At 46.5% G+C, this 14376-nt stretch overlaps 1 protein-coding gene and 1 long non-coding RNA gene across 3 annotated transcripts in view; one reads left to right on the top strand and one right to left on the bottom strand.

Annotated features, from left to right (window-relative positions):
- Positions 1-14376, top strand: part of LOC119853746 (scavenger receptor cysteine-rich type 1 protein M130-like) — a 69932-nt gene that overhangs the window by 21040 nt on the left and 34516 nt on the right. For both annotated transcript variants that reach the window (XM_043513399.1, XM_043513397.1), the window contains exons 3-4: positions 6466-6780; positions 8507-8821. In XM_043513399.1, the coding sequence (XP_043369334.1) occupies positions 6466-6780; positions 8507-8821 (630 nt within the window). The remainder of the gene's footprint in view (positions 1-6465; positions 6781-8506; positions 8822-14376) is intronic.
- LOC122459904 lies at positions 6420-7968 on the bottom strand. The gene is made up of 3 exons (XR_006280875.1): positions 7822-7968; positions 7784-7785; positions 6420-6430 (listed from the first exon to the last, which is right to left on the bottom strand). It is a non-coding gene; the product is annotated as an uncharacterized LOC122459904 (long non-coding RNA).

A 14376-nucleotide genomic window follows, 5' to 3' on the forward strand; every position in this document is an offset into this window, starting at 1 on the left:
TGTGGTTTCTGTTTTAGCTGTTAGCTAAATTTTAACTCTTGCCTGACAGTAACTTACTTTGTTCTGTCCATTGTTACTTGGAACCACTTAAATCCTACTTTTTATATTTAATAAAATCACTTTTGTTTATTAATTAACTCAGAGTAAGTAATACCTGGGGGAGCAAACAGCTGTGCATCTCTCTCTCTGTGTTGTAGAGGGCAGACAATATATGAGTTTACCCTGTATAAGCCTTATACAGATTCAATGGGGTTTCGATCCCATTGGGAGCTGGGTGCTGGAGACAGGAGCACCACTTAAGCTGTTTTCAGTTAAGTCTGCAGCTTTGGGGCATGTGGTTCAGACGCTGATTCTGTGTTGGAGCAGACTGGCGTGTCTGGCTTGACAAGTCAGGGTTCTGGAGCCCAAATTGGCAGAGAAAACAGGCTCAGAGGTAGTCTCAGCACATCAGGTGACAGTCCCAAGGGGGTTTATGTGACTGAACCCATCACACCTGCCTTGAACCCTTTGGTGGAACCTGCTGACAGTCTCAACAGGACACACAGAGATTAGTGGCATCCTTATAGATCTCTGGCCAGAAGAACTGAGCCAATAAGTGGGCTAATGTGTTTTCCCCAACCAAGATGGCCAACTGACGGTATTGAATGAGCCAGCCACAAGACCTCCCTCCTGAGGTCACTAGGAGTTGGTAGTAGGCCTCCCTTGTTTTCAAGTCAAGGTCAACTTGATAGAGCATATCATTCTTTAGTTCAAAATGGGGAAATTGGGCAGCTTGGGCCTCCTGGATAACTGTCCTGTCAGCCACCACTAACCAGGTGTATGATTCTCTTAAAGTGTCATCTTCCTTTTGCCCATGTATAAAGTCATAGGTCTGGGTTAAATAGACTTAGCCTATGTTGGGAGAGGATCTCCTGATCAAAAGGCGCTTCTCTCCCTTCACGCTGGGTGCCATCCATCTGGTGAGACAGTTCCCCTGGTTCTATCTTCCCCAGCCAGATAAGCCTGTAACTAGGCACTCCCTTCTTCAGGATTTCCTAATCCTCTGGGTTTGTGTAGACCTCTCCAAAAGGTCAGATTTCAGTATTGGAAATATCTCATCCAGTTTTTAGGGTATTGGTTCACATGGAGCAGGAAGTCCAGATCGGAGCAAAGGGGGGAAATGTTGTCAGTCTTTCAGAATTGTAGCCTTCCAAGGAAGGCATTTTGTTATGCCAACCTAATTTTTTGCTTCATGATTGCCCAAATTCAACTGTATCCAAACCATGGGATAGGAGTGGACATCCCCATGTCATGACATGTCACCTTCAGGGGTCAGTCATATTAGATGGTGCTAAAGTCAAGCAGGGACTTTTGAACCAGGGTTTGGGAGCACCCTGAGTCCACCATCCAGAGCATAGTGCATCCCCCCATGTTAACTTGGCCCACATAGGCCTTATGCCAGTGGTGACTAGACAAATTGGAGGATTGGGCCAAAAGAAGTCTGAGGTTCAGTGAGGACAAATGTAGAGTCCTGCACTTAGGAAGGAAGAATCCCTGCACTGCTACAGGCTGGGGACCGACTGGCAAAGCGGCAGTTCTGCAGAAAAGGACCTGGGGATTACAGTGGACAAGATGCTGGATATGAGTCAGCAGTGTGCCCTTGTTGCCAAGAGGGCTAACAGCATATTGGGCTGCATTAATAGGAGCATTGTCAGGAGATCAAGGGACATGATTATTCCCCTCTATTAGGCACTGGTGAGACCACATCTGGAGTATGGCATCTAGTTTTGGGCCCCCCACTACAGAAAGGATGTGGAAAAATTGGAGAGTGTCCAGCGGAGGGCAATGAAAATGATTAGGGGGCTGAGACACATGATTTATGAAGAGAGGCTGAGAGAACTGGGCTTATTTAGTCTACAGGAGAGAGGAGTAAGGGGGGGATTTGATAGCAGCCTTCAACTACCTGAAGGGGGGTTCCAAAGAGGATGGAGCTCGGCTGTTCTCAGTGGTGGCAAATGACAGAACAAGAAGCAATGGTCTCAAGTTGCAGTTGGGGAGGTCTAGGTTGGATATTAGGAAAAACTATGTCACTACGAGGGTGATGAAGCACTGGAATGGGTTACTTACGGAGGTGGTGGAATCTCCTTCTTTAGAGGTTTTTAAGGCCCAGCTTGACAAAGCCCTGGCTGGAATGATTTAGTTGGTGTTGGTCCTGCTTTGAGCAGGGGGTTGGACTAGATGACCTCCTGAGGTCTCTTCCAACCCTGAACTTCTATGATTCTATGATCATCCAGGGCCTGGTAAGCCACCTGAGCTTCCCCAGACAGGAACAGAGCCAGGTAAGTGGCCTAGGTCTCTTTATCCCAAGCTGTGGTTGTGGCTACCCTCTCAAAGGTGACTAAATAGGCCTCCAGATCAACATGTGGCCTCAGCTTGGCCAGTGGTATACCCGGCCCACAGGTCAACTGATTTTGAGGAGGCTGAGCTAGTTAGTCGCTGCAACAATGCCTCTGGGAATTGCTGCTCCTGCTGCTGCCAGTGCTGCTGGAGCTGAAGCATCTCCAGTAATACAGCCTGCTTTTATTGAGCCGCCCGCTGCACCTCATGTTATGCTTCAGCTAGCACCCTCTTGGTTTCAGTAGAGCTGTGCTGCTGCTGGGCCAGCAGCCTTACCAACTTTTCCATTCGCCCCTTGTTTCAGGGGTCGGTCATAAATCCCCACTTCTGGTACCAGTGTGTAATGGGGCACACTCACTTCTCATGAGTGCCCCCTTGGCTGAGTGCGTGTGCCTGCACTCTCTTTGAGTTTGTCTCTGCTCTGGGATAGAGCAGTGGCCCCAAGGCTACCACCCTCATGACAATGTCTTTGTCCACTTGGGCTTTCTGGCTACAGCTCTCCAGCTGTGCCACTATAGTTCAGTTCCAGCTCTGGGGTGCCTCAGTGTCCAGGCCACTTCCTCCCTGTGGCTAATGGAGGATGGGTTCAGAACCCAGTCTCACTCCCTACTCTGGGTCCCAGCCCAGGGACCCTGCTGATAGCAGCCATTTGCTGTGTCCCTTTAACTGTGCCAAACAGCTTCTCTAATTCCCTGGGCCACTTCCCCACAACTATGCGCCGTCTTCACTCTTACCTCCGGTTCTTGTCCTAATGGAGTCTCATCAACTGGCTCAGGGCTCCTTCTTGCTCTCCCCAGTTTCTGGAAGCCCTGCCCTGTCTGAGGTTCTCCAGCTTCGTCAGCCAGCCACATACCATCCACATTTCTGCAGCACCTGCAAGGAACTGAACTCTTTCTGGCCCTGTAGCTCTTATACTAGGCTGCTGGCCCTGATTGGCTGTGTGGGAAGCAGCTATTCTAGGCAGCTTGGAGGACCCTCGTCACTTTCCTTTTTTGGGGTGGGGTGTGGCAGGGCCAGGAGGCCTCCAGGGGGCCTCAGAGGGTCTGGTATACCCCATCACAGTGGGGATTACTACTGGTATCACTACCCCACATGAAGGACTGTGTTTAAACCCCATTGAAGGCATCACTGAGGAAAACTAAACAAATACAACTAATGCTAATCTAACAGTAAGGATACTAATAACTATATGCAACAAAAGAAAACTAAACTGGCTGAGAGGTTGTGAGGTTAAGATCACACACAGCTCCAACTCCAGCCTCGGCTGTAAAGAGGAACTGAGGGTTGGTTGAGGTGGCAGTGTCACCTCCAGGGCCTGATTTACACCTTATGCACCCCTAGGCACAGCATCTTCAGCAGCCCCATCCTCCGCCTACAGCTGACCTCCATGTTTTCTGTAAAAAAATGAAACTTTTAACCCACTTTTAAGTTTTAAGTGCCCCTAGAATGCTGGTCCTCCTAGGCACAAGCCTACTGTGACTAATTGGAAATCTGTCCATCACCTCATGTAGTCAGGGGAGGGGCAATGGGCACAAGATGCAAGTGCTGCCCCTTGACAGGTATTGCTAAACAAATTTTTCTTGCTCTGGAGTGCTGGGCGCGCGTGCGTGCGCACACACATGCACACATGCACCTGAGTGGCATGCACAGCTGCCTCTACTGGAAGAAGAATCTGCATTTACACTTTATAACAAGCAGATGAAATGCAGATGGTGGAAGAGCCCCTGTGACTGAGGACCTGGGGTCTGTCAGTAATTTATATGTTAAGATAAGGTAAAATTGATCAGAAGGATTTAACATGAGGTAAATCCATGCTATTTCTGTGATTTAGCTAATACAGAAACTGGATACATCCAGCATGAGGGTGCAGCTCTTGAATAGTGCTGGAATGCTCCAGAATGACTTTCTGGCATTTAGTTTAGGAGCTAGATCAATGTCCTAGTACTTGTCATAACTGTAAAGCTAAAAATATTTGAATTTTTTAGAAGAGACCTTTTCCAAAAATCCTACATCAACCCCCTGTTAGTTCTAGCATTCTGGCACTTTTTTTTTTTTTTTTTTTTTTTTAGGCCTCAAGCACAGTGAGGATAGTATCTAACACATGTAGTCAAGAGGGGAGGACATGCAAATTGAGCTGACTGCATGGGCGGCAGATATAATAGGCCAGGGGAGGCTTGCTGCTGGTGCTGGACACCTGGGTGTGGGTTTTGGGAGAAGTTTTTTTTTTTTTTTTTTTTTTTTTGTTGTGGCCCATGCGGAGATTCCAGGGCATCTGAGGAGGCGGTATGTGCTATTCTGCTTCCTGGGTACATCAGTAATCTCTCTGGACTCCAGAGAGATTACTGATGAACCCAAGAAGCTGAGTAGCAGATACTGCCTCCTCAGCCTTGCTGGTACCTGCATGGGGCATATCAAAACCTCAGGCTCTTCTTTGGGGGGAGATGCTGTCATGTTTTGAGGATTTTCCCAGGTGGCTTGGGGTCTGGGGAGGGGAAGGAAGAGGAGGGAAGGTCGCAATGCGGCTAGGGTTGCCAACTTTCTAATCACACAAAACCGAACGTCTTAGCCCTGCCCTTCCCCAAGGCCCCACAGTGACCCTCTGTATCTCAGGGGAACACCCTGCATCCCTTTGTTCATCCTTATAGTATGATTGTGTGGTATCCAATGCAAAGTTTGTCATGTCAGGTGTCTTCAGAAGGCTCATGATGCACTGAGCATTGTTATAATAGTAATGTTATAGCTTGTAGTTTTATGTATAAAGTTACAAGGCTGAAAATGTGTCCTCATGGCTTAAAACAATCCCAGGCAAAACTCTCCAGGAACAGAGGGGCAGTTCACACCTCATCAGGGCAAGTATGGGACAAATTCAGTGAGGAACAAAGGACATTGATCTAGGCAGCAAGAAAGGATATGTTGGATTCCCAAGTGAGTTAGCCCCCTTCCCTTGGTCAGTTTGGAGCTATGATGAGGTAATGCTCACTTGAACCTGAAGGTGGGGGGAGGGGGACAACGCCAAGAGGGAAGAAAGAACATGATAAAAGGGAGAGACATTTGCCATACTCTTCCTCTCTCTTCCACCTCCATCTACAGACATCACCACCAACCACCTGAAGTGCTGATCAAAGGGGAGAGCCTGGCTGAAGGCCAACCAGCAGCCTGTGATGAGAAACATCTAAGTTTGTAAGGGCTCTGAACGTGTTGAGATCATCTTAGAATGTGTTTTTGCTTTTATTTCATTTGATCAAATCCTACTTGTTGTACTTTGACTTATAATCACTTAAAATCTATCTTTTGTGGTTAATTTTTTTTTGTTTGTTCTACCTGAAGCAATGTGTCTGGTTTGAAGTGTGTCAGAGGCTCCCCTTGGGATAACAAGCCTGGTACATATCAATTTCTTTGTTAAATTGACAAACTCATATAAGCTTGCAGTGTCTAGCAGGCACAACTGGACACTGCAAGACAGAGGTTCGTAGGGTTGTGTCTGGGACCGGAGATATTGGCTAGAGTCATTCGGTTGCAGAATCCAAACAATGACTGGCCAAAAGTGCTCACTCACATAGCTGGGAACAGTTTACATGCCAGAGGCTGTGCCTGAACAGCCCAGAAGCAGAGGTTCTCACAACGGTGCAGAGTAAGGCTGGCTCCCAGAGTCGAGGATTGGAGTGACCTAACAGATCACCAGTCCAAGTAACACCAGAGAAACTTCACACCTGCCCCCTGCTCACTACATTATCCTCACTCACTTTCACTGGGCTGGGGGTGCAGGTTCTCCGGTGGGATCAGGGATGAGAGATTTGGGGTGCAAGAGGGGGCTAGGTGGGGGGGTCAAGGAATTCAAAGTATGGGAGGGGGCTGCAGGTTGAGGCAGGGGGTTGGGATGTGGGAGGGGGTATGGAATCTGGGCTGGGGGTGCAGGCTCTGGGGTGGGCCAGGGATGATTTCAGGGGCAGCAGGCAGAAAGGGATGAGGTCTGACTCGGGCAGCAGGGGGTAAACTCCATGTTTGATACTGTCCAGGCCAGAGGGATTATTACCAACAACAAGGGGGCTCTGTGCTGTCTGTAACCCTGCTCTTTGTCTCTCTTTGAAGGTGCTGATGAACTGAGGCTGGTGGATGGAAGCAGCCCCTGTGCTGGGAGAGTGGAGGTTAAACACAACAATCAGTGGGGGACGGTGTGTGATGATCGCTGGGACATGGAAGATGCTGAGGTGGTTTGTAAGCAGATGGGATGTGGATCTGCTGTCAGCGCCCATGTTTGGGCTCATTTTGGACAAGGATCTGGACCAACTTGGCTGATTGTAGTTGATTGTGATGGTGACGAGTCTGCTCTCTGGGACTGCAAACATCCAGGATGGGGTATAATCACCTGCTCTCATTCTGCTGATGCCGGAGTGATCTGCTCAGGTAAGAACTCGGCAAATCTGCCCCCATAGGAAACTCACCATGAAAGAGAAGGGACTGAACCCATGTGTGTGACACTCTTGATGAGTCAGAACTGGACCATGCCCTGCACTGGGGTCCATGTGGAGCTGACCAGTCTCTCCCTGAGCTCCTCTGGGCAAACTGGGAGTGAGCTGGCTGCAACATCCTCTAGGCTGCCAATATGGGGCAGCTGGGGCAGATGGAGGTCAGATGGTCCCATTAGAAGGTCTGTGCTGGTAGGTGCCTGTGTAAAGAAGCCCAGTATCTCACCAGGGTTGCAGCAGCAGGTCATGACAGTGGCTGCTGGATCTGGAACAGGAGCCAATGGGAGTTGAGTGCTGTGGAGCTTTCCCCAGAGTTCACTGAGGCAGCAGGAGAGGAGCCATGAACCTGAACTTGGCAAGGGGGAGGCAATCAAAACAACTGCACCAACTGTTAATACATCCCAGAATGATGTTCGTGGTTTTTTTTGTTTGTTTTGTTTTTGCAATGGTGTTACACTGACTCATTTAGCTTATAGTCCACTATGACCCCCCCCCAATCCCTTTCCACAGTACTCCTTCCTAGGTAGTAATTTCCCATTTTGTATGTGTGCAGCTGATCTTTATTAATAACCTGGATGTAGGAATAGAGAGCACACTGATCAAGCTTACAGATGACTCAAAGCTAGGGCTGGGGGTTGCCAACACTTTGGAGGACGGAGCTAAAATTCAGTGGGATATTGATAAATTGGAGAACTGGCCTATATACAACAAAATGAAACTCAACAAAGACAAATGTAAGGTGTTACACTTATTGAAGAAAAAACAAATACAGAATGGGGGATAACTGGCTTGGCAGCAGCACTGCTAAGAAGAATCTGGGAGTTGTGGTGAATCACAACCTCAACATTAGTCAGCAATGCAATGCTGTTGGAAAGAAGAAAATGCAATTTTAGGTTCCATTAACAGAGGCATAACATGCAAGTCATGGGAGGTGATAGTACTGCTCTACTTAGCACTGGTTAGGCCTTACCTGAAGTACTGTGACCAATTTTGGTCACCGATGTACAGAAAGGATGTGGAGAAACTGGAAAGGATCCAGAGGTGAGCAACAAAGAGGATCAAAGGGATGGAATACAAGCCATATGAGCAAAGGCTGAAGGAACTGGGTATGTTTAGTTTGGAAAAGAGGCGATATGGGGGGGCGACAACATGATAGTGGTCTACAAATACTTGAAACAGTTCCATTAAAAAATTGAGAAAAGTTGCTTTCTTTTGCTACGGAGGACAGGACAAGAGGTAATGGATTCAAACTACAGCATAGCAGATTGAGATTAAATCTCAGGAAAAATTTCCTAACTGTAAGTACAATAGGACAATGGAACAGACTGTCTAGGGAGGCTGTGAAAGCTCCTTCACTGGAGGTTTTCAAAAGGAGGATGGATAATCATCTGTCTTGGATGGTTTAGACACAACAATTCCTGCTCCTTGGCAGGGGGTTAGACTAGATGACCCTGGAAGTCCCTTCTAACCCTATGATTCTATGGTTCAAACTCTCATCACTGGAGCACAGAAATTGTCAGAGTGGGTAAAGGATTCCTGCCTATTTAAAAATATCTGTCACTGGGAGAAGAAGGTGCCCTTCGTTTTGTCTTTATGAAAGTGTGTGGAGGGCTATGGGATGTCAGTGCAGCCCCTGCTTACTCATGGATTTATTGACTTTCTAGGTCACATTGAGCTCCGGCTGGTTGGAGGGGACACTGCCTGCTCAGGACGTGTTGAAGTAAAACATGGAGAAACATGGGAGACAGTCTGTGATTCACACTTAGATTTCAAAGCCGCTACAATTATCTGTAATGAATTAGAGTGTGGACAGGCTGTAGCCACCTTGGGAGCAGCTCACTTTGGAGAAGGACATGATCTGATCTGGAAGGAAGCATTCCAGTGTGTAGGGAATGAGACTGTCCTTTCAAACTGTCCCAGGATGTCCCATTCTAATGAGACATGCTCCCACGCTAATGATGTCGGCCTATTGTGCTCAGGTAAGAATTCAGACTGATGACTTTAACATACCGTAAACATGGGTCCGGCAGCTGAGATACTTGGTCTCTTTTCTCCCACATCCACCTATTTCTCCTGTGAACGCACATCTCAGAATCCTTTGCATGTTTCCATGATGCTTCAGAGGATTCCAATTTGCTAGCAAGGGTGGCTTCACTCTCTTTCCCCTCAATGGGAGCCAGAAGGAATGGCAGGAAACTACATTATCTCTCTCACATTCCTCACTCTATTTCATGTGTCCTCAATAAATGGGCGGACAAGGTGGGTGAGGTAATATATTTTATTGGACCAACTTTTGTTGATGAGAGAGACAAGCTTTCAAGCTATGCCAACTGCAGTTGGTCCAATAAAAAATATTACCTCAACCACTTTGTCTCTCTAATAGCTGGGACCAATAAGACTACAACAAGACTGCATCCAATAAATGGAGACACTTCTATTTACTTTTCTTCCTCTATTACATCAGTCCCAGCAATGCTCTGATTCTCCTTTTATCCTTCATTAGGGGTACATATTCTCCAATGTGCTTCCAGTGCTGAGAACTGTTTCCTACACTCCCAACATTTGTAAAGGGATAGGGCATGGTCTAGCGGCCTGAGAACAGAACCAGCAACTGGAAGACATGGTTCCAGTACGCCATTTTGTTCATTAATCCCCCTGCCTCAGTTTCCCCATCTGTAATAATAACCTACCTCAGCAAATTGTTATGAAGCTTAATTCATTAATGCTTGCAAAGTGCTTTCAGGCACTTGGATACATCATGCTACATACGGGCCACGTGTTTGTTTCAGATCTTTACTGACAGAATTTGTGCAGTTGTCGCCACTTATGTATGTTATTGCCCTGTAACAGGGGTTGGCTTTGTGCCCCCCATTAATACGGATCTGGTTTTCAGATATAACAAACACTGTCTTCTTGTTAGGGCTAAGATCTTGTCAGGACACAAATCTAAATGGGTGAGTTAAAATAAGGGCTGGACCATCTACTGCGTAGCCTTTCCCCTCACCGCTAGTAGCACAGCCTGGAAAGGATCTGTACTGCCACCAGCCTGCCTGTGGAACACACCATTGGCTGAAAGAGCCATCCATTGCAGCCAGCCAGTTAGCCTGTCTCTGTGTGAATAAAGAGCCCATGGTCATGCTGCTAGGTTGGGTATTGGGATGGGTCGGGGAAATGGAAAACAGAATGGTCCTTTTTCCTAAAAGGTAAAGTCCTGGAGAGAGGAGGCCAGGATCTGAGAGGGAACACATTTCTTCATAAAGAGGGGCAGAGAGAGAGGGAGATCCTAGCCCTCTGGTGCTCATTACTGCAAATGTCTCTCTCAGAGCTCCTAGAGATGATAAAGCTTTCTCTTCTCCCTGCCCCTTCCCCAATTTTCCCTTCAGTGGTGTGTTTCACTCCCTGTCTGATCTGGCAGTGGCAGTTGAGGGATCTGCTCCATATCTTGTGGGATTGAGCTCTGTATTTGGGGGACTGTGACATACCAGGGCACAGTCCAGACTAACGAACAGTTGTGTCACCCCTGACCTCTAACCTAGGGTGCCCTTTATAATACCTTGAGGCTGTAGCCTCCAACCTGGACTTCTCACAAACAGCCTCCAGCATGTAAGTCACTTCCAGTTATGTTTGTGCTGCTGCCGGTCAGCCACACCTGGGTTCTTACCAGCCTTGGTTATACTGCAGGGTGACCACAGGACACCTCCATTGCCAGATCTTCCCCTAGAAAAGTATGTCCTGTATTGCCCAGTCCTCTCCTGGGCAGTACAAATATATTAAGTTCATTATTTCTTTAAGGGAATAATATGCCAGTTTATTACTTTAAATCAAGTACCCAGACACTTCAATTTAAACACCCTGGATTAGATAAAACAGTAAAACAAGTTTGACTACAAACCGATTTTAAGTGTGTATAAGTAATGAGGCATAAAAGTCAGAAATGGTTACAAGAAAAATGTTTAATAGTGCCTAACTCCACAAACTATGCTAGATTCAAGCAAAAATTCTCATCACATGTTTCCAGCCAGGTTACTGACCAAACTCTTCAGGTCAGGGCCCTTCTTCCAAATTCCAGGGACAGTTTTCTTTTGTCTTCTCAGGTGCAGAGAATTCAATGGTCGGGGGAGAGAGAGAGCAGTCCCTTGGGGTGTTTGTCCCTCCTTTTTATAGTTTCAGTCCCCCTCTTGAAAAACATTTCCAGCTGAGACCCAGGAGCAAAAGTGTCTTTGTGGAAGGTTATTCCCTGTTGGTTTTTAAACCTGTTTAAACTCTTTTGTCTTCCCTTCCTGCTTGAAGCCTCTGTTTAATGCATAACTGAAAATTAAGGCAAGCACACAATCCTTCCTTTGTTTAGGGCAGACATGACTTCTGCCAGGGCACGGAAGTGGGGTTTGGAACATGTGTCAGTCACATTATACAGGTAAATCTTATAACTTCACATACACTGTTGCCCCACATATTTTACCAAGACAATACTGAAGAGCAAATTATGAGTTTTCAAATGATACCTTACAAGGCATACTTTGTACAAAGGTTAAGTAGTATGTACAGTGTGAATACTGGGGTGTATTCCATCCCAGGGACCCTCCCTTGGGACATCACAGTGTTATCCAAAGTAAAGAGCCACAGGGTAAAAGGGGATGTGCTGTGTCCTGCAGTGTGAACATGCACAATAAAGCTGTTTACATTTATTAATGCTATCAGCAGGGAATGGGTTGATCGAGGATTCAGGGGTACAATGTGCTAATGCTTTTATTGGGCAGCATCAAATGCTCCATAACTTAAGCTTTTGTTTAAAAAAAAAGACCCAATAAGATAAAAGGACAAATTTTCATATTTGGGTACCTCAAGTTAGGCACCTAAATCCATACTTAATTAGCTAAATAAATGGTCATATCTTCCTTGGTGAAGAGCTGCTTGGTGCTTCCATTAACATCAGTGAAACAAGAGCTCCAAGAGGTGTAAATTGCCTCAGTGAACAGTGTTTAATTTGAGACTTTATGACTAAGCAAGCACCAGTGACTATCTCACGCCCATCATTTTAGAGCTGATCTGGGACTGGGGTAGAACTGGAGACTGAAGCCAGAGTTTGAGTAGAATATCTCCATTCCTTATTTTTCTCTAGTCAGACCCCTGAGTCCTAGTGCTTTGATTAAATGAACTTCCAGTAATTTAGAACACAGTAGCAGTGACATGTAAGAACCCCATTTCCTTCACATGACATTTATATGAAGTCTTGGGAACAGTCCCTGCAGAATCCTGTCTAAGATTTTGGAACAATCAAAGAGAGACTGGCCCAGCCCTCAGAGAATCCATCTGAGGTGTAATTGTGGCATCTTAGAGATCAACAAATTTATTTGAGCATAAGCTTTTGTGAGCTACAGCTCACTTCATCGGATGCATTCCATCCGAGGTGTGACACTGAACCCAGAGCAGTATATGCTGGGGCAGAGTTTGGTGAGTGCTGCAGGACCCCTCAGGCAGGGCAGACATCAGATATGGCAATAACACCAAGCAGCTAGTACTGGAACCCACAAGAGGAGAGGCAATCCTTGATTTAGTCCTAAGTGGAGCACAGGATCTGGTCCAAGAAATAAATATAGCTGGAACGCTTGGTAATAGTGACCATAAAATAATTACATTTAACATCCCTATGGCAGGGAAAACACCACAGCAGCCCATCATGATAGCATTTAATTTCAGAAAGGGGAACTACACAAAAATGAGGAAATTAGTTAAACAGAAATTAAAAGGTACAATGCCAAAAGTGCAAGCTCCATGGAAACTTTTTAAAGACACCGTGATAGAGGCTCAACTTAAATGTACACTACAAATTAAAAAACATAGTAAGAGAACCAAAAAAGTGCAACGGTGGCTAAATAACAAAGTAAAAGAAGCAGTAAGAGGCAAAAAGGCATCCTTTAAAAACCAGAAATTAAATTCTATTGAGGAAAATAGAAAGGAGCATAACCTCTGACAAATGAAGTGTAAAAATATAATTGGGAAGGCCAATTTTTTTTTTTGAAGAACAGCTGGCCAAAGACTCAAAAAATAATAGCAACATTTTTTTAAGTATATAAGAAGCAGGAAGCCTGCTAAACAATCAGTGGGGCCACTAGATGATTGAGTTGTTAAAGGAGCACTCAAAGACGATAAGGCCTTTCCAGAGAAACTAAATGAATTCTTTGCATCGGTCTTCATGGTTGCGGATGTGAGGGAGATTCCCAAACTTGAGCCATTCTTATTAGGCGACAAATGTGAGGAACTGTCCCAGATTGAGGTGTCATTAGAGGAGGTTTTGGAACAAATTAATAAACTAAACAGTAATAAGCCACCAGGATCAGTAACTGATTAAAAGATAGGAAACAAAGAGTAGGAATAAATGGTCAGTTCTCAGAATGGAGAGAGGTTAATAGTGGTGTCCCCCAGAGGTCTGTACTGGGATCAGTACTATGCAACACATTCATAAATGATCTGGAAAAAAGGGTAAATAGCGAGCTGGCAAAATTTGCAGATGATGCAAAACTACTCAAGATAGTTAATTCCAAAGTGGACTGAGAAGAGACACAAAGGGAACTCACAAAACTGGATGACTGGGCTATGAAAATGGCAGATGAAAACCAGTGTTGATGAGGGCAAAGTAATGTACCTTGGAAAACATAATCCCAACTATACATATTGTGATACAGGGGGGCCAGGGAGCAGTGGTAGAGTGGTCGAGGGGAAATATATAAACCCTAGCCTAATTAAGGCATTGCTCCCTGTAGACTAGGGAGGGTTGCTACGGGTTAATTGGCACACCTGTGGTCAATTAAACCCTGTCAGGAACCTAATAAAACCCGCTGCTTCAGGCAGTCGGAGGAGGAAGAAGAGAGGACTGGAACTTTGAGGTGTGTTGAGAAATTTGGAATACCTGAGAATTGAAGTAAGGAGACCCTGCCCCAGTGGGACAGGGGGACTCCCTTCCCCCCAACACCTAAAAACTGAGGGTAACCCCACCTAAGAGGGATGAGAGTAAAAACCCGCAGGGGTTGAGAGGGGCTGGGACTCAGAGTGGGACTCAAACCCAGACCCCTCCCCTGCTTCCCTCTTCTACCACCTTCTCGGGCTAGTAGCAGGGCCCTCGGCACCCAAGAGCAGGGGCAAGGGGTGGCATCTTAGCCCCTCCCCAAGAAAAGCACAGGACCCACCATATAAACATCGGCCATCTTGCCCCATGTGGTGTCAGGGGTGGGATTTCTGTTCCGTGAACATAATCCGGGGTGGGTCATGACCACCTTGCCCCAAGGTGGAGGACGTGGTCAAAACACTGATGCAAGCCACTGCTGCCCAGCAGAAGGCTACCCGGGTCCAGGCAGCTGCCCAACAGGAGGCCATGAGGCTGCAGCAAGAGGCCAATCACCTGCTGATGACCCAAGCCACCCAAGATCGGGCCATGCTGCAGGAACTAGTGAACCAAGTGAAGGCCCTTACGGAGCTGAGCCACGGGTATGATGGAACACGGACCATATGGGCCACCTACTGTCTGCAGAAAATGACC

The sequence above is a fragment of the Dermochelys coriacea genome, chromosome 1 (genome assembly GCF_009764565.3).
Source record: "Dermochelys coriacea isolate rDerCor1 chromosome 1, rDerCor1.pri.v4, whole genome shotgun sequence".
Taxonomy (NCBI): domain Eukaryota; kingdom Metazoa; phylum Chordata; order Testudines; family Dermochelyidae; genus Dermochelys; species Dermochelys coriacea.